This window comes from Prorops nasuta, unplaced genomic scaffold, assembly GCF_024137725.1.
Source record: "Prorops nasuta isolate Cenicafe-Biocafe unplaced genomic scaffold, Cenicafe_Pnas_1.2 PNAS00186, whole genome shotgun sequence".
Classification (NCBI taxonomy): Eukaryota; Metazoa; Arthropoda; class Insecta; order Hymenoptera; family Bethylidae; genus Prorops; species Prorops nasuta.
In genome coordinates, this window is record NW_027116982.1 from 15,906 (window position 1) to 41,823 (window position 25,918).

The window sequence follows — 25,918 nt, forward strand, 5'->3', positions numbered from 1 at the left end:
CTTGACGACTATTTTCTTGTAAACGCTGTGATCAATACGACTGTAGCGCTGGAATGCCAATTTTGTAATGAGGAAAACGAGAATCAGCCAAAAATCTGGTATTTTCAAGATCGTTATCAGACGAATCCGGAAACGGAAGTGGAGATAGGGATGAACAATAATGCTACGTTAAACAGAGTCCACGTAACTGATTCTCTGATTTTGGTAATTAGGGATTTCGAATTAAAAGATGCTGGTATTTATCGGTGCCACGGGAAGGAAGGCCAGGAAACTGAAAACAAATTTAATTTTAGACTCGAACGTAAGAATAGACTAGCTCTTTATCGTGGGCTTACCCGTGCTTATATTATTGTTCCTTGTGTTTGTTTAGCGATATTTAAAGATCAATCTGATATTTTTACGGAAAGGGGAAATCTCACTGATTGGGGAAAATATCGTGAAATAAATTTGGCGTCCGTCACAACGCGCTTTGCCGTAAGTTTACCAAATTTGTTCAAGTGCGTTCATGCGCTATTGATTTTTTTCTCTCTTCCCCTAGGTTTCCAGAATGGACGATCTAGTTGATATTAGAAATGAGGGTATAATACTAGAAGTGATTTCGGAATGGGGGTCTTGGGGTAAATGCGAGAAATGCATTCGACGGCATGGAATTAGAACAAGGATAGGCTATTGCAGACTGAAACGTCAAATGAATACGGTAAACCGTATTGTAATCACAAAAAATATTCGCATGAATAAATTATATCTTTCTACCCACTTTTTACCGATACTGTAGACTTCTGAAATACAGCCAAAGAATAAATTTCTCTTTGATTTTTTTCGCAAATCTCCACTTCTCCCCTGCAAGTCAGTTTTACATGAAACAAAAATATAAATAAATATATAAAATTTCGTGACGTAATTCATATGAATCGGATAATATTTTAGATCAGTGTTGCTGAAACAAGAATTTCCAGGTATCAGTAGCGCTATAAGATATCTGCCAGAATTCATACTGGAGGAAAAGTGTAAGAACTGTCCGAGAGAGAAAAAAACAAAGAAGCGGCAAAGATTTAAATACAAGACGCAGCGTGTGTTAGCCGAAGGAGCACATTTGACTATAGCGTGCCCTGAGTAATAAACATTGTTGATTATTTTATATTATATTAAATCCTACTCGCTCGACTGATCAAACTGAATTCTAACGAATTATGCTGACAGGGCCACTATGGAAAATAATGTCATTTGGAAGAAAGATTCATTAGAATTGAAAAAAGGGACCGGTCGTTCGTTTCGCAAGAAAGATCCGGAGGCACGTGTCATGGTCGACACATTTTCCACACTTTACCTCATAGGTATATATCGCTATTGGCGTTAATTAGAACGATGCCACCAATGGTTGAAATTCATTGAAATTAGACGTGTCTCGTGACGAACAAGGCAATTACACTTGTTACGTGGATAAGGCCAGTATGATGCAAGTCACCGTCATCGTTGTCTCCAAGTCCAAACTTTTAACAGAGGGTAATTAATATGCTTAAATTAATTTTATTTCAAGCAAAAGTTGTGCAAAAAATGTGGAACGCTTCACGATTTTGCGTGTCATCCTTGCGCAGGGGCCATGCTAATCTTCTCTGTATCGTTCCAATTTTAGTATATGTACTGCCGAAGCAAGTACGACTGGTAAGAGATTTTGCCGCTATATATACCAAGCGACAGCTCTTCCTGTCACTAGTGAGAGAAGGTTTCATCCTCTTCGTCACCTATCGGCCAGTCCCTGAACTAATCGGTTCGAGGCGCTTCTTCGAGAGGGTTACGGTCAAGGTTTTTTAAACTGCTGCGAGCGCCATCTGTCCGTTAGATCGAGAACCCTCAGACGCGGCATTTCTCTCATTTGGCACAATGTTTAAAAATAAATTTTATTTTCTTCCACAGCCTTTTTACGGCACATGGTGTATCTGGCCGTCATATTTTTACTAACTTCGTTTTGTTATTGCGGAGGCTTGGTTCTGGCATGCAGGGAGAGAGATAAATTCGAAATAAAAAGTTATGAAGCAATAGCAGCTAAGAACGAAGAAAAGGTGGCATTTTACTCGGATTGACGAATGATAAGGATGAAAGACCTTAAGAATTTGTTCCTTACAATAACAAACAAATCAGCTCAACCAATATGATTTATATTTAAGCTAATTTAAGTTTTATTTTATTGTCATAAGCAATTAAAAATTATAATTCTGTCTATTTTAATTTTTTATTCTTAATGTTAATGAGAAAAAATGCAATTATATTGCACTTACGATTTCATCCTATATGGAATCAATGTCCCTTAGATGAGAATATTGATGTATATTCACTCGCAAGGCCTTGCAGGTGAGTGAAAGGAGATAACGGTAAGCCAGTTCGCGGGGAGTTAGTTCTCGGTTAGTTTCAAAATGGCTGTGCTCCGTTCTCTCTGGCTCACAATTTGCCTCGACGATTAACAAAGAACAGAAAGGAGCATCGACGATTTATAATGAAACATAAGGGTGCCATTTGGATCCTGGCCCTTTCCTGTATCCTAGTGCCTCGAGAAAGCAACGGTGAGTCTAGTTCCTGCAAAATTTGCTCTTTCACTTTCACTCCTCACTGCATAGTTGACACATTTATTGTTCCGTGTATATACACGAGACTCTGCAAACGCTTGCCTCTTATTCTCTTCGATAATTCACTAAAATCTCCATACCCAATTTATCTCTAACGATTGCTAAAATTTTATTTGAAAATTCTGTCATTTTACACTTTCCTCTGTGATTCGAAACGTTTCCGGCTTTAGAATTGAAAATAAAAAATCTATGACCTTCCAACAGGAATTCTTCGAAGATGCGTGGACTGCAGATCGAGGGGGGAGCTAGGATCTTGCAAGGATCCGTTCACGATGAATTCTACCGAGATAGAAATGGAAAAAGGCGTGGATTCCGTGCCCTGTGCATCCGGTTGGTGCGGCAAGATAATAGAGAGTCAAAATTTAAATAATGGTACGTTACTGGCCATATTCGTTTAATTTAACCTGGATTCGTTGATATAGAAATTCTTTCGTTTGCAGAGTATGGCACGGCGACGCAGAGATTGTGTTTTCAGAGAGGACCAGACGATGGAGAGGAGAGGTGTGCTTACACAGTTTGGAACTACAGAAAAGTTTACATGTGCCTTTGTTTCGGTGACCTCTGCAACGCCAGTTCGGCGATCGGGCCACAAACCCTCATAATTACATTTTTAACGTCCTGTATCGCAAGATGGCTGGTATAAACATTCCAACGCGCCATCGCGATCCTCTCCCTCTTTTTAAGGAAAAGATTTCAATGCCAGTAATAGTATTTATCCACTTCACTTCTGTACATACACGTCGTACTAATCCCTATATAAGTATATTTTCAAGAAAAAACAACGTCTCTCGATGAAAATAATTTAAACTATACAGCGTAAAAGACTGATGATGAGCGAACACGACGAAATACTTGCGATTTCTTTTAGAATAATAATTAGTCAGAGCGAGAGATTTTTATAGAGTTCAGTGTACAATAAACAACTTAAGTGAGAAAATATACTCGTTGTAACGTTGATTTGTACTTGAATTAGTGTTTGGATTTTAGGTAGAATGGGGAAGCTCGTCTCAGGCTCCCCAGTCTGTTCAGTGTCAAACCGTTCCGTCGTCTCTCTTCTTGGTTTTGCAAAATCGCTCGAACGTGAGGAATATCGGTGAAAAAGAGCTCTCCCTTGCCATATAGATATTTAATTGCCAGCATCGCTTCTTCTCCGATCAATAGCAGAGGGTCGGGATAATCTGAAATATTAAAATTAAGATTCTATTCAATCCTCGAGAATTAATTGAGGTGATCCAACTGTAAGATTGATTTTTATACCTAATCCATTTGAGAAATCAGGTGTGACGTGCTCCGTGTTCCTCGAGCTGAATCCAAGATTATTTACATCGACATGGGACGAATAAAATTCGGTAGGCCTTAAGAATTGAGTCTTTGGTGGATTAACGAATATATTTTTACTACTTGGCTTCTGCTGCTTCAGACGTTGTCCTAAAATTTTTAACTGTTCAGTTTTAAATAAAAAAAAAAAAATTATTTCTATGAAAAAATTTAATTACCAAAATCGATCAAAGGAAACGCACTTCTACGTCCTATGGAAACGAATGATTTCTGCTCGATCGTTCTATCCCCTATAGAAAAGTATTGCAGTTAATTATTAAAGTTCTGTGATTATAAAAATTTTCTTTAGTCTCGTACCATCAGTCGTGAATCCGTGCTCGAATATGTCGGGGGGAGAGACGAATTTCACGTGAACACGTGCGAGTGGAGCTGATTGAACAGCCAATACTAGAGATAATAATGTAATAATTTTAATCTGAAAAAAAACAACAGCTTATGAATTTAATTAACATTTATAAATATAGTGCTGACTTATAAAATTTAAATTTGAATTTTTTTATTTAATTCTCTTTAAAATATCCAAAGTCTCTGAATGACTCAAGCATTTTTACCTTTCTTAGAATCCAGAGTAAAAATTAAAAAAAATAATACTTCAAACTTGATGCGCTATATCGATATATAAATATAATTAAAAATTCTAGGTTGACCCAACCCACGTGCCGCAAAATTGTAACTCGAACACGGTGCTGCAACCGAGGGTTAATGTCACAACTGAAACGTTATACGGAAAATACGATAACGAGTTTTCGATCAGGTTGCGTTTAATCCCAATATCGAAATGGGATTCTAAGCGTTTTTTCCAGCGGATTTCCTGGTAACACGGAGAAAGAGAAAACTGAACAAAATCCTCGCGCTCTGGTTCATTTTTTCCAGAGCCAGTTTGAGGCAGATTTCTACAGAAGTTATATACAGATCCAGTCCAGGACAGTCGAAAATACAATTAGCTATAATTCCTCAAGGTGATCCGTAATGGTCAAAAATCCTCTCACTGGCCATTTCTTTTTTCCATGATTCACGTCGGAGCAGTGCAATTAACCATAAGCGGAACAAAGCTCGTATATAAGTCCAAAACTAGGCCAAGGCGATTGCTTGAAAAAATAATCCATCAAGAGTTACTTAAACGAGTGTTACGGTGCATAAGGGAAGAAAAAGACATTTGGCGAGTATCTCGGGATCGTAGAAAACCAGACGAGACAATGAAAACCCGTGGGCAGTTGTCCAGCAAGGAATCCTACGCCATTATCTCTCCTTATCAGCCTCCCTCGTGACACAATTTTTCGCGTGTGGTAATAAATCGTTTTAACAAATCAAATTTATGAAAATCTTGTTTAGGAATGTGACGAAGACTCGAACGATTGCGAAAGGTGCAAAGGATTGTTGTATACAAAAGTTTATTATGCAGGAGGGCAGGAGAAAATGTATAAAAAGGAGGAATGAGAAAACAGGGAGGAAAATAAGAAGAAAGTGGAATTTGTGCAGAGTTTATTCGACGGTTGGGATGAGATCTGGGAGCACCAAAAGCTTGTTATGAGCAGATTGCGAGGCAGATCTATGTATATAAATTCATCCGAGGTATACTGGAGTGTGGCAAGAGCAGCCAGAGCCATAAGACACGCTCGCAGACTTGCATGGGAGTCATGTGACTCGAGTCTCGCAACTCGCGGCCCGCGGGACCAAAAGTTGCACGTGCGCTCGCATCAAACGCAGCCGGTTTGCTGAATTCATCGATTCGATCTCGAGTCCACGCAATAATAATATACTTTCGTCTCTCCATGCTAATCGGTGGCTTTGTATCTTGCGGATGTACAAAAATAAAAATAGCAATAATTAGTAAATTAATAGATAATATTTTATCACGTATCGACTGGCAATATAATTTTCACTATTTGCACCCATTTAGAATATTTAATTAATTAGTTCAGTTATTCTTTATAGCTTCTCGTTCGTCAAAAAGTGACTAGGAATTTACGTTGATTCGCGCGGTAATAGCTTATTGTTGTATCAATTAGTAAATATTGTCTCCAAAGTGTAATCAATTTTTTATCGAGTCAATTATTTATATATTTCAAAAATACTATTTTTTACATATAGATCTCATTGTTTCAGTCGAATACTTTCTACAACGACTCTCCGCAGTTAACAAAAGACGAATTTATTAAATTGTAACGCGAGAAACATCGAAAAGTTGCAAATATTTTATCATTATTATTAATTACCATTCACACACGTATATCAAGAATAGAGAAAATTTATTCTTCCCCCATCAGGGTTTTCAGATTTTCTCAGCAACTAGTGGTCGATTGGATTCGATCACGTTCGCCTGCAGTTTCTATACAGAAATGCTTCTGAGATTGAGCTATTAGTCTCTGCCAGTCGAGATCTGTATCCGCGGCGAGATTGAACGCGATTGATGGAAAATTGGCCCTAGCATCATCTGCAGTGCCGATAATCCGATCCTATTCACTATACTAATATAGTCGAGTATTTGCTACTCTAACGCGCGCTTGGAATATAGCGCAAGAGTTTACAATGATGATTTCGACATAAAAACTGTCTGCTCGAATCTGCTCCAAGCACCGGTAATAAAGCCTCGGTAGATTTTTATACTCTGGTCAAACTACCTCTAAATTTTCATTTTAAATTTAATTGCATGACTATAGATTCTTTTTTTCATCGTTTCTAATCGGATTTTTTTAAATTTACTAAAAATTCATTAAGAAATTTTCCGATTGATACAATCTTTTATCGTGTGAAATTTTCTGAAGTTTCGAGACTAAAAATTGAAGGAAAATTTTCATTTGACAACAAGATTTTTAGCTATGGCGTGCAATTGGACACTCGATAACTGCCAAATCGCGCGCGAATCGTGTGATTCCTATATGAGTGCGAATGGGAACGATGTTTTTGTTTTGTAAGAAAGATTTGTCAATTCTGGTCAATTAACAATTAACGCGATGAAATTACGTAAAGTCCTGGCGTTTTTTACCAACGTTTGCTGCAGAAAAGTCAAGAGTCTCGCGCGTCAGAAATTAACACGAGTCGATGGACTCGTCAGATATCGGTTGGGGTACGTCACGCTCGTTGCGAATTTTCAGGCGAGTGGTAAAATTCAGCATCGACCCGATTCTTATCGGCGACTGCCAAAGGATTCGTGGGATCCGCGAAGCGCGCCTTAAATTAGCACGATCCGATCGTCAGCTGTCAGATAACACAGCGCTGCAGAGACCGAGCTCGAGCTCCCTTTCCAAATTTTCAGCCGATTTATTTTCACCCGGCAGAAAGCTCGGTGAAAATCACGTGCCCGATGTCTCGATTCCATCGCGCGTCTCTATTCGCTTCTCAAAGCGGTGAACACTGGAGAACACATTTCTCTCGGTTATCGCTAAATTTAGGTTTCTTAAAAAAGCGAAAAAAACTCACCATTGTTTTTTGGTTGCGGTATGTTGAAAATTTTGAGTTGTTCGAAGAATTTGCAAAATTTAATTCTGATTCGAGCACATTCTAAGGAGTTTGTGGTAAAATTGGTGCTGGTTCTGTTAGACACGGCCAGAAACTGATCTAGTTCGGACGTCTTGGGAGAATGTCGTGTTACACGGGAGCCTCACCATCCCCCTTCCCGTTATTTATATATCCCACCTTCATACGTACCAACCAGAGTAGATCCTATTAGCAAGGATTGCAAGGACTTCCCCGAGGCCAAGGATACACTTTCCTTTTCCAACATTTCTATGTGTTTATCTCATATAGTTCTCCCAATTCTGCAGTGTACCAGTCAGTACCTCACTAACTCCTACTTCATCTATTAGTCGGCATCATCGATAAATGTCCGGATGAAATTTTTGTTAGAACCGTTTGACCCATTGCATATTGAGTTATATAGATCATTAGGAATAATCACCGCTCAACTTTCATTTGGCGTTTTACAGAAGAGATGCGGTAGATTAGGTCTGGCGGGAATATTTTAAAACTTATATCATGGTAAAGCCTCTGCAAGATGTCGCCTTGGTCGTTTCCGGTTCGCTCGCGTTGGTGGCGAGGAGATTTCGCGGGCGGCCGAGTTTATGGGTAATATTTCCCAAGATTCTTTGGTACCAAACAACAAAGCGTTGAAATTTCGATTTCCAATACCGGTAACTCCCGGTTTCCCTTTTGATCCTGATTCGATTCATTCTAATATCCCTTGTTTTTAACGTGTCGAATTTTTTTGCACGGCTTGTTGACAAACTCACCGATGAAAATGGCGAATCGTCTCGTTGATACGAGTTTGTGTGTGTTTTGGCCCCCTTGATCCTAATTGTTAATTAATCGACGTTCTTAATTGCAATTTTTGAAATTGCGGGGATAGTACGAAATATGTTCTATATATCGTACATACAGTAGGTGACCAAGTGACAGCGATCTTACTATAATATCTTCGAAAATTTCAAGTGGTAAAATTAACCTCTGTGTTTTTGACATCTCTGCCAATTGTGCGATTATGTAAACTAACTTAGATTACGAAAAAATATACAATTAATTGTTGACGACCCTGGTGTTCAATTATTCTTTTCATTAAACCGCACAAACTTTTCTAAATAAGAGAGAAAGATAGAGAGAAGAGGGAGGGGAACTTTAAGATTGTTATTTTCTTACACTATCTATATTTTGCAGCTTTATGCCGGTCAAATTATGTCTGTGGATGCAGAATCAACGAGAAATCTTCCCGAGCAGGAAGATTTTACACTTTTACATGAGTTAGAGGTAAACTTGGCTCCCTTGCCTTGACAATATTGAATTGTTTTTATAAATGAATTAAGGTTCATTGTATTTATAGCTACATAGTAAAATTAGTATAATTTTTTTTAGGATAGCTCCAGTGATATTTTGGAGTGTTTATCAGTGATGGTAAACGAGGATAGTGCTGGTACTCAGCAGGTGCAAGAGCTCATTTTAGACGATCAGCTGCTAGGAACAACGTTAACTGCCATAACTTTACCAGATGGAACTCAGGCATTTGTTACAAATAATTTAGAGGATGATGGTTAGTGGATTGTTACTACTCTTTAGTACTGTGAGTTTCTGTAAACTACATGTATAATTTTTGAACAGAGTCTGATTACAAAGGAGAAGCTACGTTGGAATTAGAAAATGGAGAAACAATTCTGTTGAGAGATTTGTCCCAGCTTACAGAAGGCAAGACTCTTCAGGTTGAGTTAGATCCAGAGGCATTTGTACAAACTGAAGCTGCTACTATAGAAAACGTTGAGAATACTTACCCTCAGGTGGAATTTATCAATGGCACAGCTTACATGGTAACTGATGTAGCTGATTCAGTTTGGGAAATAGAGGATGGGAAATTAAAGAAAAAAGATTCTAAGGATTTAATCAGTAAATTAACTGTGCCAAAAATACGGCATCCTTGTCCTAGGGAAGGTTGTACAAAAGTGTATAGCACGCTTCATCATTTGAAGGTATAAGTTTCACTACCTAGCAAATAAAGCTTTCCCCTATGTAATTTTTAAAAAATTGTGTTTTTTTCAGGTGCATGAACGCTCTCACACTGGACAAAGGCCTTACAGGTGTACAAATCCAAAATGTAAAAAAAGTTTTTCAACTGGCTATAGTCTGAAAGCTCATTTACGCACACATACTGGTGAGAAGCCATACAAATGCCCCACGGAAGGCTGCAGTAAGAGTTTTAAGACATCTGGTGACTTATTGAAACACGTCAGAACACATACAGGCGAACGTCCGTTCGTTTGTCCATTTGATGGCTGTGGTCGATCATTTACTACGAGTAATATTAGAAAGGTTCACGTAAGGACGCACACAGGCGAGCGTCCTTACAAATGTACTCAACCAAAATGTGGAAAAGCATTTGCCAGTGCAACGAATTATAAGAATCACATACGCATTCATTCTGGTGAAAAGCCCTATGTTTGCTCTATAGAAAAATGTGGAAGACGTTTTACAGAGTATTCTAGTCTTTATAAACATCATCTCGTACGTGATTCACGTTAATAAATGCGGAATGTACAATCTGAAATAAGAAAGGTCATTGGAAGAAATTATTTTCTGACCTATTGTCTTGGCTTTTAGGTACACACGCAGCAAAGGCCATTCGAGTGTAAAGTTTGCTGTAGGAGATACAGACAGAGTAGCACGCTTATTATGCATAAAAGAACGGCTCATGCCTTAGTCGAGAGCGATGATGCCGATGGTGTAGATATTTTTATGCAGGATCCTCTAGAATCACCTAGTCAAAATAAAGCCAAGCGAAAGAGTGGCAATCCAAGGCAAAATGTACGCCAATTTAAACGTTGATCTCCTTTAATCTTTTAGTATTTAATGGCTTCTTATTACAGAAACTAACTGTAGGAAAAGATGGACAGTTGCATATTTCTAACGCAACAGAAGATTTGTCGGACAGTGAAACCCAGATATTGTTGGTTGGAGATCCATCGCAAATCGCAGCTTTACAGGTAAAAATTATTATTGATCGCAACAAGTCTAATACCGTAGAAAAATAATGATATCTCCTTTTTGATAGCAAATCAGCCTGGATGAAGGATTTGATGATCCTGGCATAGATACCTCCCTGGAAGCATTGAACATAAAAATAGAGGATATAGAATTTGGTTGGAATTAGGTGTAGCAATTAAGAGAATGTTAAATGTTTACAAATTAAATATCATTCAAAGGCTGTAAAAAGATTATAAATTACTTATTCAATGATTTTTGTCTTCGATGCATAGAGCAAAGATAAGAGAAATTTTTATAAATAAAAAACTTGTAAGAAACAATGGTTTCTGCCCATGAATAATGCATATCTTTAAAAGATTAAAATTTAGTTGAATTACTTGATAACATCTCAGTATTTAGAGTATTATTTCTGTAGTTCTCAGTCATTCCACGGTAAATTATTATAACATTTTCGTGTATGGAGTATATTTTAACCGAATCACTTGACAAAGTGGTTCGCATGAAAATAAGAGAAAGAAGAGAATCTATTGTTAGTATCATATAATGCACTTAAACCCAATTAGCACTCTTGCACAAGTGGTAGTCGAGGCACAGCTGATTCCAATCGCCAGACGCTCGCGAATGGGAGCTGCTGCATAAGTAATAAATAATTTTTATTAATTAAAAGTGACAAAAATTCTTCTGTTGGAAAATTCCGGATGAAAGTGTTTTCGTATATGCATAAACTATTTGGAGGAGCTAAATATTGGAAGAAGAACGTGCATACTGAAGTATTTTACATTGTTTTCTAGTTCGTGTACAGAACTGACGTTGAAAAGGCATTCTGCGGTCTGGAGCTTCTCCTCGACGGTGATTGCGGTCATCGAAGTTCCTGGTGTCCTATACTCCCACCACCGGAAAAGCCCTTCCTCCCAGTTTCAAGCCTGATCACGAATAGTCTTCGCTCGACTTAGTGCTCAAATACACCGATCTATCCTCCGAACGTCTCGTGTGCGTCACAAAAAGTTGACTCGGAAAATTTATTACTCATCGACGATCGTTCTAACGAATCTACCATTGGAATCTACGAGATACGAGTTTGAAGAAAATGACAAGTAACCAATATCTATCTTCTAAGATCGACGCTTGATATCTGTGGAAAAATCGTGTTACATAAACCAATTGGATTAAAATTTCGTACGAAATTATCAAACTGATCGGTTGAAATGGGTGATTTTGTATTGGTCACTTCCGGCATTGGCATCGGTGAGATACGTGTGCAGAAGAGGAGTGATCAGAATCAATTGTTTGGTCCCGATAATTATTGAAATGTGGTGCCAGGTAAGATCGTTTTAACTGATAACTCCTGATAATCCGGTATTGCGTTGTGATTGCAAAGAGACACCTCGAGTACCATTATAAAGAGAGTTCCATTCTATATATATTATACATATACATCTCTTTGGAGGACGTTGGATTTTCCAACGAGAAAATACTGGAGAAAGAAAGAGGCTGAATATATAGGATGCAATATTTATACCGATAATCGATGGAAACTTGACGAGTCTGAAAAGAAATCATCGATAAGGTATCGGAAGAGATCTAGCATGTGCCTGGAACGTTTCGAACGTCTCTCAAGTTTTTTTTCATAAATCGTATTAATTAAAGTAATCTAGTACCGGATAAAGAGAAAACTATATCTATATCGCGAATCTGTTGTTTTCCCTCCGGTTGGCAGCGATCGGCCGATGGCGATACGATTTGGGTAATCGCGATAATCGAATAATGGTTGGCAAAATTTTCAAAGCCATCGTGCATGCGTTTCGTACGGTGTCACGGTCTATTTGGTTGGCTGTAACCATCCAGTAGTCTTTATTATCTCTCGACATTCCCGATACACTTATCGCCCTCTCACACAGACGCGCACCGGCTTTGCACTGTACATTTGCAATAGCGTTGTTTATTTTTCCAATAAAGAGTCCTAAGGACACTGATTCACCTGTTTGCAAAATCGTGCCGTAAATTTCGGCACGGATAAGCGAGGGTGGGGGGGGGGGGGGGAGGGGGAGGGATGAGGAGTAGAATTTTGCAACGAGCAACGATAAACATGGACTCGCCCCGTTCATTGGATCTTTAAAAGCGACTCGAAATAATTATCGCGACGAATTTACGAGCCAATGACACTGGACGTTCGGGCCATAACTCGGTAAATTAGCGGAGCTAACCTCCTCGTAAAGTATCTCTCGCGGGCGATAAATCTGAGAGTCGACGCGACGCTTGGGAGGATAAAGAGCCGAGTCGGAGGACAAAATAACGGATAAGCCGATCGATGCAAACAAATCGATACCGATAGATTGGGGGATACCGATCAATAACGCGGAGAAATTACGATTCGAATGCCTCAATTTGCAGGTAGATAATTGTAATTAATTTAGCACTCGACGCTCTCGTCGCTACCGATAATTCTGTTATTCCCCCCCCGAGTGTTGCTGCTTTTCGAGAGGAATAATTGAAAATCTTGAGCTGTAAAACAGCATATATACAGGGATCGAGGGAAAAGTGAATTGCGCGTAGATAGAAGCCTGCATTTATGTAATTTGTTCACCTAGACGAGATCCAGTGCAGGTCTCCGGTACCAACGAGTAATGCCCACATTGCTAATGTAAGCAAATAAAGTTGGACGTCTGTTAGCTACAAATAAAACGATTTTTGCCTCGCTGGATATTCCTTTTTCAGCTCTGATTTCATTGTCAGATTCTTAAGCAGGACGCACCTTCTTTTTCGTCGATGAGTGATTTTAGCCTGATAGATTTAAGGATATAATAATAATAATAATAATGAATAGATATATGGGTGGGTGCTAGAGACCGTGAGCAATTTCTCGCAAATAAAGTGGCAGAGTGACAAACGTTAATGAACGATGCATCGTAATGTGGTGTGGCAAATGGGACCATCCTCTCCGTGGCATAAATCATGCGTGGAGGTTTGCGATCGATCGATCTTGTCCTTCTATCGAGCGCGTCTGACAGGATATATTATGCCGTCCCGATGCAACCAGCTCTCTGGCGTAACGCATTTTTCAAGGGTCTGTCGCGTCGTGGAGAACCCTCCTCCTCCCCCCTCAGCGCTCCACTTTCCCAAGGTCAACGTTTTAACCTCCAAAAATAAATATTACATTCGGAGCAAAAAAAGAAGAACAAACAAATTGCACCGTGTTAAACGTCTGGAATAATTTTCCTCGTCAGACTCTTTTTTTTTTTTTCAAGAATCTTGTTTCTTCATTCCCACGTGCCCGGAGGTTCGCGGAAGCTTATCGGATTAACGATCGCGCGAATGATCGACTGGCACGATTGGATAATACGGATCTGGGTAAAAATCGCGAAAGAATGGGAGAGTGGGGAGCGATAATTCGACAGGTCGACAGGTAAAGGTCGACGACTCTTCGGGTTCTCTCCTCCAAGGCGACCGGGTCGATTTGCAAACACACTTTGCGAGAGAAGCAGGGAATGCAGACGCTCTAATTTTTCTTTCGCGTGACACCGGGGTTGCTCCCCACGATTCCTCAGTTTCTCGTATCGCGTTCCACCGAACGGACAGAAAATATCTTCGAAGCTGAAGAGCTTTTCGTATAGGAGAGCCGCGCAGGAAAATTGAAAAAATTCTTGATCGAACGAGGTAGACTTAGGGAGGGATCTTTGCTTGTTTGGTACAATTTTATACACACACACACACACACACACATATATATATATATGGAAAAGAAAATGGAAGATCGGCGATAAAATTAGAAGGAGTTTTGAACATTGACAGGATTCGGAGGACTACGTCGGGAAGAGGAAGGACGGATCGGGTCTGGACATAGATAGTCGTTCGCAAAGACGATCGAATACTCGAATAGATACCTGACGATAAGGTTGCGCGCTAAAAGCTGGTCGCTGGCGATAATCACTCGTGAAATCTGTGGAGCCAAGCGGAGTTCGCTGGTGTCCATCAGTCACACAGTGTACGCGCTGGTGTCCGAACGGCAAGGAAGCAACATGATTTCGTGACGAAGAGAGTTTCTCTCGTCCCTCGACAGCTTTGTGGATCTCTCCCTGAAATCCTCGCGAGAGAATGTCGAAGAAGCAATGGATGGTCCTATTGATGCTGTTCCTCACCTACCTCCTTCTGGGCGCTTCAATTTTCTATCAGATCGAGAGTCCCCTCGAAATCGAGAAAGTCAAGAGAGCCAAGCAGGAACGCATCGAGATCAACGGTGAGTGTACTCTACATAAGCTTCTCTGGCTTACCCTTTTCTTCATTCAATATCATACTCTGTAGGAGAGAGGCTGTATATATAAGTAGAGAGAGTTATCTTTGATTAGTTTTTTATTTCAACTTGTAGAAAATAGTTTATTACGATTCTTTTAATTATTTATTTTATGTATTAATTAGTTACCTTTCTAATCTCGTCGCTTAAATTGCAAAGATTATTTAATTAGGAGATTTTATTCGAGGAAAATTAACAAGTTTTCTAAGGTACAAGGTTCTCTCTACGCTTTAATTGATTATTATTATTATTAATAAAGAAAAAGTGTAATTCGGTTCTTTTAATCGATAAGATTACACATAGAAAACTGTGTAGCACTGTGATTTTTAGTCTTTATCGATGATACGTATTGTTATCCGAATGTTTTTCGTGGGGAGAAGGTCGATGATCTTTGGATGATTCCTCGAAGAAAACCCTGTGAATTCAGGTTCGATTCGGTTCGAACAGGACCATTGGTTCGTGTTTCAAATGATTTACGACGATAGATCGATAAGACAAATTTCAATTGTCATCGATAATTGTAAGCTATGCTAATTATCGGGAGTGGGAGGGTTGGCAGCAGATGTTCTACGATGTTGAGAAGCGTAAATCATTCAGCACTGTGTTTGATCGGTGCGAATTAATCGTGCGCGATCTTCTGATAGTACAGTTGCTCTCGATAGAAAAGCGAAGCGAAGTAATCGTTTGCTCTTTGGTAATATTTCATCGTTCCCAAGAAATATCGTCACACACACACTCGTCTCCCTCTCTCTATTCCTGTGTAAAACCATGGTAGCCACTGCGAGGAGGATATTTTTTCGATGACTTTGAACAGCATCCATCCACTGGAGAACCATCTTGTGCGACGTCTGCAAGAAATTACTACTTGACTATTTTTGCTGAAGAACCACTGGATGAACTGGAAGATTCGCGAGAAAATGTTAGAATTTTTTTTATTATATTTTTATTTGATCATTGGCTACGTCACTTAATGTATCGCAATAGTTATATATTTATTCAATGAAAAGAATAAATCATTCTTCATTCATTTTCGTATATCATTCTCCAAAATTATATTCGAGAGTTGAATCATCGAAGATTTTATGCAGCATCTATGTATAAGACAACTGTTGTGCAATATTGTCTGGAAAAAATCATAACTTGAACGCTGTTGATCGAGAATCGCTGGATAAGCTTGAAGATTCTCGATTAAAATTGAATTTTATTCTATTATATACAAATACAACGTAATGATTTTCTGATTTTTCGAAGAAACGATTAAATTGTATTTCTCGTTTGTTTTGGTATATCATACTCCCAAATTATATCCGAGAATATAATTTTCGATTATTTTAAACAGTTTTTATCTATGCTAGAACCATCGTGCCATGTTTCAAAAAAATAACTCGACTACTTTTTCTGGAGAATCACTGGATAAATTCGAAGATTCTTGTTATAAAAGATTAAAATTTTATTCTATTATATTCAAATATATCCTTATAATAGATCCTATACTTTTTTTAATGAAACAATTAAATTATAAAGAAAATTTATTTCAATATATCAATTCCCAAATTTAATTCGAGAAATAAACTTTCGATTATTTTAAGCAACGTTTATCCATGACAGAACCATCGTGCCACGTATCGAAGAAACAACTCGACTACTATTGCTGCAGAATCACTGGATAAGCCCGAAGATTCGCGCGATAAAAGATTGGAATTTTATTCTATTACATTCACGGTCAGCCGCCACGTCACCCCCATGCATCGTAATGGCTCTCGTTTCCTCAATGAAACGGTCTAACGACATATATATATATATATATATACATATATTTACAATAAACGATATTTAGTTACTTCGATGTTACATCATTCTCACGTTCGAACGTCTGAGAATCGAAACTCGAAATCGTAGGAGGAAGCTGAACGCGATTTGCTCTGTGGAAACGTTGGCATTGATTTTTGTATGCAGAGCCGTGCCCCGTGCTATTGTTGTGGAAGGCCATAGCGTCCTTCTCTCTAACGTTACAACGACCACTGTCAGTGTCATTAGATGGCTCGCAAAATCAACGTGGACCACTCCCAAAAATTCGTAACGATCCAAAACACAATCCCATTGCTCTTGTTGGATTTCTAATCAGGCACACGTCCCACACCCCTTCCCCCCTCCCCCTCATTCTTGTCAATTGATAATAATCAGAGCAATTATCCATTATTCATAGAAACCAGTTATCTAATTATTCCAAGCGCAAAACCAGCGTATGACGAAATAATTAAGAATCAGAAATTTTGTTTATCCATTCGTATTCTCGAATTCATGAAAATTCCTCTATATCCTACTCTGGATGGTATCTTTCGTATCGCGACTGGAAGAGGAAAAAAAAGTAGTTGAAACGGAGTTTAGCGAAACGCGGTGGATTTTAATTGTCGCGGATTGTAATGCAGCGCAGGGAAGGAATGAATCAAAAATTTCTGTCACGTTCGATGCAGCTGACCGAGCCTTGTACGCTCCTTCTTACTGCGGGCTTTATGGTTTTTCTCAAGGAGTTCGATTCGCAGAAACTCCTCGCAAAATCTTGAAATATTCATATGCCGAGAGTCTTGTGACCAGAGTGACGTCACTGCTGACGAGCGTTCACCTCCTGGAAAGGGGGAAAAATTCAGGAGGACTGGAGGAAAAAAATCGAGCGGTTTTGTTATATTGGAAAGAAACGAGAGTCGTACACCTATATATATATATATACATATATATATTAGGCAAAATTTTCTGACTAGGAAGCGCGTGTATCAATATTTAACACGGTTCAATGATTATGCGACCAAATCAGCGTGTCAATATCGCCTGACCACTTGCTCGTGAGTTTCAACGATTATCGACCACGTATCAGCCGTGACATAATGTACCGATAATAATAATACCGTAAGACAATTTTTACCCGCGCGGTGATCGGTCGATGGAAGCTCGGACCAAGAATCGATCTCGATTAATCGGTAATTACCTATAGTTGCTTAAACGCGTGAAAGGGTCTCGGAAATAAACGGGCAAAAAACGGAAAAATTTGACGAATGAGGAAACGTTAATGTTTGTGATTTCTTGTCGCGGCGGATGAGATTGCGCGAAGCATCCCGATTAGCCGTGAAGAACGCAATAAAACGATTATAGCATCGTTAAGCTTAGAACTAGGAAACGATTGGTTTAATCGGTTTATTGCCACAAGGTATAGGATGGATTTGTCGAGGGAGCTGTTGGTCGACGAAGCCAGAGGCCTAGAACGGTCTCCTGGATAAATCGATGGTAATTAAAATTATTAAAAGCTGGCTAGTTGCACCTTGTACGCTCGCCTAAGGTCCAACCAATTGAGTAGGCCAACGAGAGAATCGGTAAATATCGGCTGATAAGATAATGGCTAGCAATTGGCCGAGAGATAGCCTCGTTTGAAGAGGAGATGAAGTAATGGGGATCGTGCTGGATCTTCCTCGAAATGGAGAACGATCGTCAGCGCGCGGGCACTTCCAGAAATCGTTAATTAACGAAATAACGATCGGTTCTTCGTACTCCTCGTAGCTTCCTCGTTGAAAGTGGATCAGGGCTGGAAAATCTCGCGATTCGTCGTTTGTTTATTTTCCACGATCGTTATCTCCGCGGTATACTTCTCTCTCGCTGGGATCCCGAGGACGATCAATAAAGATTCAGCGGCTTACTCTAATCGATCGGTTTTATATCGACCAAGGAAAATTATAAAATATATGTATAGTGCGTATATATAAAGCTGACACGACTGTCTGCAAAAAATCCACGAGCCGATCGAGTTCTTTTCCATTCTGGCGCATCTCAAATCGGTATTTACTTTTTCAGCTTTGCTGCACCAGCATTACATGCCGATAAACTCTCAAAGCCAGGATGACATTTTGAAGAAACTGGCGAGTTACTGTGGTAAATCGTTGAACAACAGCACTGAGGATGATAACGATTTGAAATGGGATTTTTACAACAGCTTTTATTTCGCCTATACCGTGGTCAGCACGATTGGTAAATAATATATAAGAGAGACCAGTTGAATGATGCCATGATTAAAAATCGTAATAATAATAATAATGTTCAAGGATATGGAAATTTGGCACCGACGAACATGCTCAGCAGAGTTCTGATGATTTTCTACGGTCTGATCGGTATTCCCATGAACGGAATCCTGTTGTCGCATCTGGGCGAATTTTTCAGTCTGGCGTTCGTTCGTGCTCATCAGAAATATAAATCTTACAAGAACAGCCAATGCGATGACGAGAAGAAGCTGGTGCATCTGGAGACGAGGAAGGCCGGATTCGCGGCACAGATTTGCATGTACCTCACACCTGGAATTATCATGTTCATTTTCTTCCCAGCTTTTCTCTTCTCCCACTACGAACAGTGGTCCTACGAGGAAGCCGTGTACTATGCTTTCGTTACCCTGACGACCATCGGCTTCGGAGATTACGTAGCAGGTCGGTGAAAATGTCATCTTAATCTATTCCTATCGAGCTCTCTTGTTTCTTGAAAAAATTGAGGCTTTATCTCACTGGTAAACAAGAGTGTGTCGCGTTACCCCACTTGATTTCGCTTCTCAATTATCAGTCCTCTTTTCTGCAAAATCCTCATTAATCTTGATCCATGAACCGTGGTATTAATTTATTATTATGAAATATATATATATAACATTCCGTACGTCCTATCGATTTATCCATTTAAACGCTCTAATTTTTGTACATGCTTCGTTTGGTGAAGGATGACTCGAGGTATGTGCTATATATATGCACTTGAAAGAATAAATAAGCTATAACGAACTATTAGATCGATAACGGTCATTAAAATCAATGATTGTTTCAGGTCAAGATAATAAAAAAGGTAGCGGGGTTTTTTTCATTTTGTACAAGACCTTCTTGATTCTCTGGATCTCATTTGGATTGGGCTATCTCGTGATGATAATGACTTTTATTGCTAGAGGAATGCGTAGCAAGAAAATTACTAGAATCGAGCATAAGCTGGCGATGAATTTAAAACACACGCAAAGCAAGATCTGGAACGAGTTCAACAAGGAGGTCAATTATTTAAGAAGAGTTTTCAACGAGCTTCAACTTTCCAAGGTCAAGGTAAGTGAACCAACGGATCCTCGCATAAACGACCAACGCTAATTGATAAATTTAAATGAATTATCGCAGAGAATTTACGTGGACGAGTTTAACTACGATACGCCAATCACTAAGCACTCTCGTAGCAGCAGCTTTCCAGACTTGAGAGATCTGGTTTACGGCGGTTTGGAGATTCCTCAGCCTCCGCATCCACGAAGAAGAGCCAATAGCGAAGTGGTACCAATGGTAATACATATAGTATATCTATGTACACATATCGATACGCATTAGTGGTAGAAACACTGCAAGATCAATGGTTCAATTTGCTCTCTCGTTGTTTTCAGGATCAGGTGACCAGAGTGGTATCGGAAACTGACCTTCAGCGTATAGACAAGACTGCAACGTTCGCCACACACGCCATGGTACAACCAGCGGAGCTCCTGGCTCGCCTGGTGAACATCCTCGGTTACATTCCACCACTTGACGATAATGAGCCAGATCCGGAAGTTCCGGAACAGGAAGAACCAGCCGGTGTCCAAGGCTTCACCGACAAAGAGATCCTGGGGAACGAGAATACTTGGAACGAAAACACTTGGAGGATCGGTAACGAAAGACCGTTCTTCGGCAAGCCAAGGCCGAGGGCTGCCAGCGAGGTGCGATTGGAGTTCAAGAACGAAGCGAACATCAATCAGCAAAACGGAGAGTGGACCTGGTCCGGTCCCTCGGCATCCAAGAAGCTCCAGGAATTGATAAAAGCGCGTAGAACTGGTTTGTCCGGTATCAAGGACGCCAAATCCAAATTCCCGTCGATCACTCTACCGAAATCCGTCCCGAAGACTCTCTTCCCCAAGTGGATGAAGCAGTTCTCCAATAAGAAGACCGAAGAACCGTCCAAGACCGCCTCGGTGACGGATCTGGAGAACGGTGATAATTATTGTTCGCAGACCGAGAACGACAGAACGGAAATTTTCAACAGACCCTACTTCACTCACACCGGAGCTAATTTACCGAGTTATTTGGAGGGGAACAATTTGCTGGAAGAGACGTCATTGGCGGACTTCCTGAGGGCATTGACAGCTCTGCACACGAGGGTGGGTGCAGTGCCGGATGAATTTGTGAGAAAGCCGCAAAGAAAAATGGGTACCGCCAGTCTCACCCCTCCGAAACTTCCCAGTCTCCTCACCTTGTTCTCCCCACCCTATAGATCGCAGAACAGCCAGGAGACTGTAACGGCTGCACAGGCTGATCGAAGAAACTCGCTAAGAAACTTTGACAATTCGGACAATTCGACGAATTACGCGAAGAGGGACAATCATGCAGTGACCACGAGACCCAGAAGGTTCTCTTTGAGACCGGTAATCACTCCTTCGAGTACTCCACCACGATACGATTCACCTTATTTATCCGTGAGTGTTCATTGCTAGGTGAGAAAATTAGAATTTTTCTTTACTTCGTCTCTTTCTTCTTGCAGAACGTACGAAGGACCACGACCATTGGTAACACTTCCTATCCAACGAGCAACGCGTTTATATTGGATTCGCCTAAGGAGCCTTTGGTCCCGATGGAAGGTGCACCTGGTGTCTCGTCCCCGGTGAAGATTCCACAGAATACGCGACGGTTCTCGTTGAGACCCGCTCAAATCGGCGTCCCTCCAGCACCGGCCACTCCAAAAGCCCCTCACATCAAGGCCATTCCTCGATGGAAAGCTGGAATGCTGCAGCGTCAAATAGGACAAATGAGTATCCAGCGTCGAGTGCGAGCTTTCAGTCTGAGCGACGTGGAAGCAGACACGAGAGAGAAGGACCGGGGAATCAGTCCTTTGGCGCTGGATAATTCCAAAACAATAAACTCCGGTGGTAGAGAGTCCACGAAAGCTTTAACTTCCGGTCAGAAAACCGTTACGATTGCATCGCCCGAACGTGAGATCTTGAAACCTGCGGATGTACAATCTAATGTTAATAATTCGGTCGAGCAAAATGACGGTTGGACGAATATTCCTACGAATCCTTTCTCCAATTCCTTCGTTGATTCGAGCGACAAAGTAATTCCTGAGGCTGCAGCAACAGCGATTGACTCGAGCTCCAAGGAAACGGATGGTAGAATTAAGAATCTGGATGATCAGTCGGGCTATTCCGATGGTTGCGTTAAGATTAATATTAGTGATACAAAAGATAGTACTTGTGCTTCCCAAAACTTAGACAGTACAGGGGAGTTTAAGGATAGTTTATTGCCTTTGAGTGATAAGAGTGTAGAGAGACCGAGGCAAGGCGAAAGCGAGGAAAAACAGCGGAAAGTTTCTGCGGTTTCCATTGGGACGTGGGCAGATTCTCAGAGAAGCAGGAAAGTATCGACAATTTCCCAGCAGAGCCAGAATTCAGCGAGCAGTAGAAAAAGCTCAACCGCCAAGTCACCAAATGATAAACCGAGAGTTTCCATAGATTCCTATAAGCCACTCATAGAAATAAAGGTGGAAAAACCCAGTGTTAATCCTTTCGAACAGTACAAAGCCACTATGAGTGCTGATAAGCCGGAGGACACCAATTTGTCAGATATCAAAACTGACAGAAGCTTACCTCGAAGGAAAACTCCACCGGAAACTAAAGAGACGGAGCAGTAACCAAATATAGCCATTGTTCTCTTGAGATTAATGTTAAGCTCGGTGCTAATTTTTAATGAAACCCCGGGAAAATTTTGTGGATCCACGCTGATATTAATTTAAGATATTTCTTTATTCAAGACGAAGCGTGACGTTCGCATTTCATAAAAATTATACATTTTACGTTAGATGACATTTCATCGTAATAACTAATTATAATTCGTATGAAACGTAAAATCCTGAACGCTGTGATAGTACCATAAGTAGGTTCATTACATATTTATCGCCATCTACAGGCTCGGCCGGACCGAGCAAAATTTCATTACTCACGTTTTGATTCCTTTAATAGCATTTTAGCTTACGTCAGAAACTTGTGTTGTTGCAATAATAAATGTTAACAAATTACTATTGATTATATAGAATACAAAAGGTGCGTAAGATTCTTGTTAGTCAAAACTCTGGGAGAACTTGTTGTAACGAATATGACGATGCTAGACATTTGACAATGTAATTGAATAAATCATCAATGATCGTTTGCCATGTTTTTTTATTTAAATATTATCTTTCGAGCAACAGTAAAACTCTTGCTTATTTCTTTCAAACGTACAAAAACCACAATGAAAAACGACATTTAATAAATGCGAGGTGAGTCATATGTATAAATGCATTGCTCATTTATGGTTTCATAAATAAAATTATTAATGCTAAATAGAGAGGTGCGTGAAAATTGTATTTTGACTAAGATGAGCTACATAATCTCTTTCGTAATTCTTGAATGAGACAGTCCCGTTTTACTGACGTTTCTGTACGAGTAGGAATTTCTCGCAGTGTGACTTCGCCTCTCGCTAATTCCCCCTCTCCAAGGATAATAGCAAAAGGAATACCATTTTCCTCGCAATGCTGTAATTGGGCCAGTAACTTGGGATTCTTTTTATAAGAATGTTCAGCCTTCACTCCAGCATCCCAAAGTTCTGACAACAGTTTCATTCTTTCTTCCGATAAATTCTTCTGAGCACTTGCTACGAAAACTTCGACTTCCGCCGTTCTCGTTTTTAATCCCTTGCTTGAAAGTTTTGCTTCTAATACACTGAAAATACGTTCAACCCCAAGGGATACTCCCACACATGGTACGGTTTTCTTTTTGGTATCAAACATACCGACTAAATTGTCGTAGCGCCCACCACCGGCCACACTACCCACTCCAACATCGTCTCCTGAAACAAATTTATTGTCATTATTGATTATTTTATTACTTACAGTACAAATCTCTTATGCAATTCCTACCAGTTAATATAGCTTCATAAATTACTCCTGTATAATAATCAAGACCTCTTGCAAGGCTTAAGTCAAATTTTACTTTATCAATTACATTATAGATTTGACAGTATTTGAGCAAAAGCTCCATAGCCTCAAGCCCTTCGACAGCTGACTTTTGTTTCATAAGTTCTTCATCTTTTCTCAATTCTTCTATTAACTCTACACCACCAGCTTTAGATACATAGGTCCCAATTCTATCAGCAATTTTATCATCCAAACCTTTTTCATCAACCATTTCCTTTTTCACCTCTTCCCATGGGCTTTTATCCAATTTATCCACAGCTGAGCATATTGTTCTGAATTTTTCTGGAGGGACACCGCAGGCAGCAAAAATTCCATCCAACAAGCACCTATGATTTAATTTGATTTGATAAGGGCCGAGATCTAAAGCTGATAAAGCTTCAGAAACAACACGTATACATTCAGAATCTGGTAACATTAAATCATATTGACCAGCAATATCAAAATCACATTGGTAGAATTCCCTGTATCTTCCCTTTGTCGTTGCAGGATTATCTCTTCTATAAACCTTTGCAATATGATACCTTTTTATATTCAATATTTTACTCATAGCCAAATATCTTGCAAAAGGTACTGTCAAGTCATAGCGAAGAGCAAGAATCTCTCCTCCTTGATCTTTCAAGTCATAGATAAGTTTGGAGTCTTCACCATACTTTCCTGTTAGTACATCTTTTAACTCAAATACAGGGGTATCTATTGTCTCAGCACCATGCTTTTTAAATACTGCTATTATCTTTTCCAACACTCCCAGGCGTAGTGCCATTTGTTCTGGGTTGTAATCCCTTGTGCCCTTTGCAGTTTTGAGAACAAACTTGTGTGGAACTGCATTATTTTCTTCAATTTGTGCCTTTAGTTTTAACAAGGTTGCAATTTCCATAGACAACTGTGAGAAACACAGAGAATTGTTATGATTAAATTGTAATGTGGACTACTATGGGGGAAATCTTTTTAAATTTTTAAGGAGCACCTTTGCAACTATTATACCTGCCTAGTTGAGGTAGTTAATGCAGTGTAATACTTTTTGTAGGCAACGATGAAATTAGCACGTGTCAGTTTCAACATCACGATTTACGAAAAAAGAGCAACTAGGGACCACTGCTGGCAGCAGCCAGCAAGTAGACTGTAGAAGGTGATATAGCTGTGGTAATGGTAAATGAAAGGACTTTAAGATTCGGCGCAGTTCACAGTTTTACCACCATTACCAACCGGAACCTGAGAGGGCTATACCTACACATGGATAAGTGAAGCTACCGATGTGTAGGTGAACATCCGATCATTGGTAGTAGGGGTAAAGTTGTGGATAGCGCTGAATCCTAAAATCCTTACATCTGCTAGTACTACATAAGCAAGCTCTCCATTCAAGAAAGTAGAACATATGTCAAAAAAATCTTTATTTTTAAAAGTTAGAATTTATCTACACGTATTGCTAATGTCACCTGGTATTTCGTTATTAGTTGTTAGTACAGCTGTAAGATCTGCTGATTTCTTAACTCCCTATAGTATCGAATATAACATGAGATCAAATACATGATTTAACCACATTTCAACATTAACAATCCTAACCTATACGAGAGCTTCCCATGCTTTGGAACTATGATCAATATTATCACGCTTTCGAATAAAAGAAACTGTGTCGAACAATGGAAATTTGATGGAAAGTCGAGGTGAAAGTTAAATGGTAATGGGTATCAGGCAACGATATCTCAGTTTTTGCCTCATCTCACTGACACAACACTGACAAGTTTACTATGTGTGAGAATTCGATAGAAAATTGGAATGAAATTTGAAAAATGTAAAATATGTAAGTGTCTCACCTGGGATCCTTCAGCCTTGGCAGCCTTCAATTTTCGCACAAGATCTCCTTGCTCTTTAATCTTTTGAAACAGTTCCTCTCGACTTTTGTCGTCATTCATCGTGAACGTCGTGAACCACGCGGTCTTCTTGCGCGAACAGCAAACATCCAATTCCGTACGTTCTACACTGTGCCAAATAGCCAAATTGATCTGCTCCCATTTCAGCTAAATTCACTCCGTACTTCTCGACAATCTATCACCGCAGTGATGCCAGCCGCCAGCCAACCCGGAGATATCGAGATATCCCAACATACTTGAATATGCCGAGACTGAGTCAGCACTTACACACTATTGTGTAGCCTATCCGTGTGAGCATCAGCTATTGTAGCGTAAGG

General features: G+C 39.8%; 6 protein-coding genes and 1 non-coding gene across 9 annotated transcripts; 4 read left to right on the top strand and 3 right to left on the bottom strand.

Annotated features, from left to right (window-relative positions):
- Window position 1: 1 nt before the first annotated feature.
- LOC136785192 (uncharacterized) lies at window positions 2-2,081 on the top strand. The gene is made up of 8 exons (XM_066746205.1): window positions 2-301; window positions 371-474; window positions 539-697; window positions 776-846; window positions 928-1,113; window positions 1,201-1,334; window positions 1,399-1,503; window positions 1,915-2,081. The coding sequence occupies exons 1-8, from the start codon at window positions 151-153 to the stop codon at window positions 2,079-2,081; spliced, it is 1,077 nt and encodes a 358-aa protein (XP_066602302.1). The 5' UTR covers window positions 2-150.
- LOC136785197 (U6 spliceosomal RNA) lies at window positions 1,551-1,657 on the bottom strand. The gene has a single exon (XR_010824591.1). It is a non-coding gene; the product is annotated as a U6 spliceosomal RNA (small nuclear RNA).
- Window positions 2,082-2,426: 345 nt separating the features above from the next.
- Window positions 2,427-3,557, top strand: LOC136785190 (UPAR/Ly6 domain-containing protein rtv-like). The gene is made up of 3 exons (XM_066746201.1): window positions 2,427-2,558; window positions 2,826-2,993; window positions 3,062-3,557. The coding sequence occupies exons 1-3, from the start codon at window positions 2,492-2,494 to the stop codon at window positions 3,262-3,264; spliced, it is 438 nt and encodes a 145-aa protein (XP_066602298.1). The 5' UTR covers window positions 2,427-2,491; the 3' UTR covers window positions 3,265-3,557.
- Window positions 3,558-3,583: 26 nt separating this feature from the next.
- LOC136785193 (uncharacterized) lies at window positions 3,584-4,411 on the bottom strand. The gene is made up of 5 exons (XM_066746206.1): window positions 4,390-4,411; window positions 4,257-4,346; window positions 4,118-4,189; window positions 3,879-4,049; window positions 3,584-3,799 (listed from the first exon to the last, which is right to left on the bottom strand). The coding sequence occupies exons 1-5, from the start codon at window positions 4,409-4,411 to the stop codon at window positions 3,591-3,593; spliced, it is 564 nt and encodes a 187-aa protein (XP_066602303.1). The 3' UTR covers window positions 3,584-3,590.
- Window positions 4,412-7,980: 3,569 nt separating this feature from the next.
- LOC136785188 (zinc finger protein 76-like) lies at window positions 7,981-10,793 on the top strand. 2 transcript variants are annotated; one of them, XM_066746199.1, is made up of 8 exons: window positions 7,981-8,024; window positions 8,610-8,699; window positions 8,805-8,979; window positions 9,048-9,409; window positions 9,480-9,941; window positions 10,038-10,241; window positions 10,304-10,420; window positions 10,489-10,793. In XM_066746199.1, exons 2-8 carry the CDS (start codon window positions 8,628-8,630, stop codon window positions 10,585-10,587), a joined length of 1,491 nt encoding a protein of 496 aa, XP_066602296.1. In that variant the 5' UTR covers window positions 7,981-8,024; window positions 8,610-8,627; the 3' UTR covers window positions 10,588-10,793. The 2 variants fall into 2 exon arrangements, with proteins under 2 accessions (XP_066602296.1, XP_066602297.1); XM_066746200.1 differs by lacking the exon at window positions 7,981-8,024 and adding an exon at window positions 8,067-8,389.
- Window positions 10,794-11,385: 592 nt separating this feature from the next.
- LOC136785195 (open rectifier potassium channel protein 1-like) lies at window positions 11,386-22,927 on the top strand. 2 transcript variants are annotated; one of them, XM_066746208.1, is made up of 8 exons: window positions 11,386-11,741; window positions 14,192-14,655; window positions 18,550-18,723; window positions 18,798-19,172; window positions 19,555-19,817; window positions 19,887-20,042; window positions 20,141-21,202; window positions 21,268-22,927. In XM_066746208.1, exons 2-8 carry the CDS (start codon window positions 14,514-14,516, stop codon window positions 22,411-22,413), a joined length of 3,318 nt encoding a protein of 1,105 aa, XP_066602305.1. In that variant the 5' UTR covers window positions 11,386-11,741; window positions 14,192-14,513; the 3' UTR covers window positions 22,414-22,927. The 2 variants fall into 2 exon arrangements, with proteins under 2 accessions (XP_066602305.1, XP_066602304.1); XM_066746207.1 differs by having other exon boundaries at window positions 14,211-14,655.
- On the bottom strand, window positions 22,507-25,680 carry LOC136785196 (histidine--tRNA ligase-like). The gene is made up of 3 exons (XM_066746209.1): window positions 25,545-25,680; window positions 23,677-24,613; window positions 22,507-23,606 (listed from the first exon to the last, which is right to left on the bottom strand). Exons 1-3 carry the CDS (start codon window positions 25,641-25,643, stop codon window positions 23,131-23,133), a joined length of 1,512 nt encoding a protein of 503 aa, XP_066602306.1. The 5' UTR covers window positions 25,644-25,680; the 3' UTR covers window positions 22,507-23,130.
- Between the last annotated feature and the right edge of the window lie 238 nt (window positions 25,681-25,918).

Bases quoted from the DNA above. Each gene is read 5' to 3' on its own strand.
- LOC136785196 (XM_066746209.1), bottom strand. From the start codon at position 25,643: ATGAATGACGACAAAAGTCGAGAGGAACTGTTTCAAAAGATTAAAGAG. The intron at 24,614-25,544 runs GTGAGACACTTA...TGTTTCTCACAG, and splicing joins CCAAGGCTGAAGGATCCCAG to TTGTCTATGGAAATTGCAAC. The intron at 23,607-23,676 runs GTAGGAATTGCA...AATTTGTTTCAG, and splicing joins TTATGAAGCTATATTAACTG to GAGACGATGTTGGAGTGGGT.
- LOC136785195 (XM_066746208.1), top strand. From the start codon at position 14,514: ATGTCGAAGAAGCAATGGATGGTCCTATTGATGCTGTTCCTCACCTAC. The intron at 19,818-19,886 runs GTAAGTGAACCA...GAATTATCGCAG, and splicing joins TTCAACTTTCCAAGGTCAAG to AGAATTTACGTGGACGAGTT. The intron at 20,043-20,140 runs GTAATACATATA...CGTTGTTTTCAG, and splicing joins ATAGCGAAGTGGTACCAATG to GATCAGGTGACCAGAGTGGT.
- LOC136785188 (XM_066746199.1), top strand. From the start codon at position 8,628: ATGTCTGTGGATGCAGAATCAACGAGAAATCTTCCCGAGCAGGAAGAT. The intron at 9,942-10,037 runs GTACGTGATTCA...CTTGGCTTTTAG, and splicing joins GTCTTTATAAACATCATCTC to GTACACACGCAGCAAAGGCC. The intron at 10,421-10,488 runs GTAAAAATTATT...CCTTTTTGATAG, and splicing joins CGCAAATCGCAGCTTTACAG to CAAATCAGCCTGGATGAAGG.
- LOC136785193 (XM_066746206.1), bottom strand. From the start codon at position 4,411: ATGTTAATTAAATTCATAAGCT. The intron at 4,347-4,389 runs GTTGTTTTTTTT...TATTATCTCTAG, and splicing joins GTTAATTAAATTCATAAGCT to TATTGGCTGTTCAATCAGCT. The intron at 4,190-4,256 runs GTACGAGACTAA...ACTTTTCTATAG, and splicing joins GCACGGATTCACGACTGATG to GGGATAGAACGATCGAGCAG.
- LOC136785190 (XM_066746201.1), top strand. From the start codon at position 2,492: ATGAAACATAAGGGTGCCATTTGGATCCTGGCCCTTTCCTGTATCCTA. The intron at 2,559-2,825 runs GTGAGTCTAGTT...ACCTTCCAACAG, and splicing joins AGTGCCTCGAGAAAGCAACG to GAATTCTTCGAAGATGCGTG. The intron at 2,994-3,061 runs GTACGTTACTGG...TTTCGTTTGCAG, and splicing joins GAGTCAAAATTTAAATAATG to AGTATGGCACGGCGACGCAG.
- LOC136785192 (XM_066746205.1), top strand. From the start codon at position 151: ATGAACAATAATGCTACGTTAAACAGAGTCCACGTAACTGATTCTCTG. The intron at 302-370 runs GTAAGAATAGAC...GTGTTTGTTTAG, and splicing joins ATTTAATTTTAGACTCGAAC to CGATATTTAAAGATCAATCT. The intron at 698-775 runs GTAAACCGTATT...CCGATACTGTAG, and splicing joins TGAAACGTCAAATGAATACG to ACTTCTGAAATACAGCCAAA.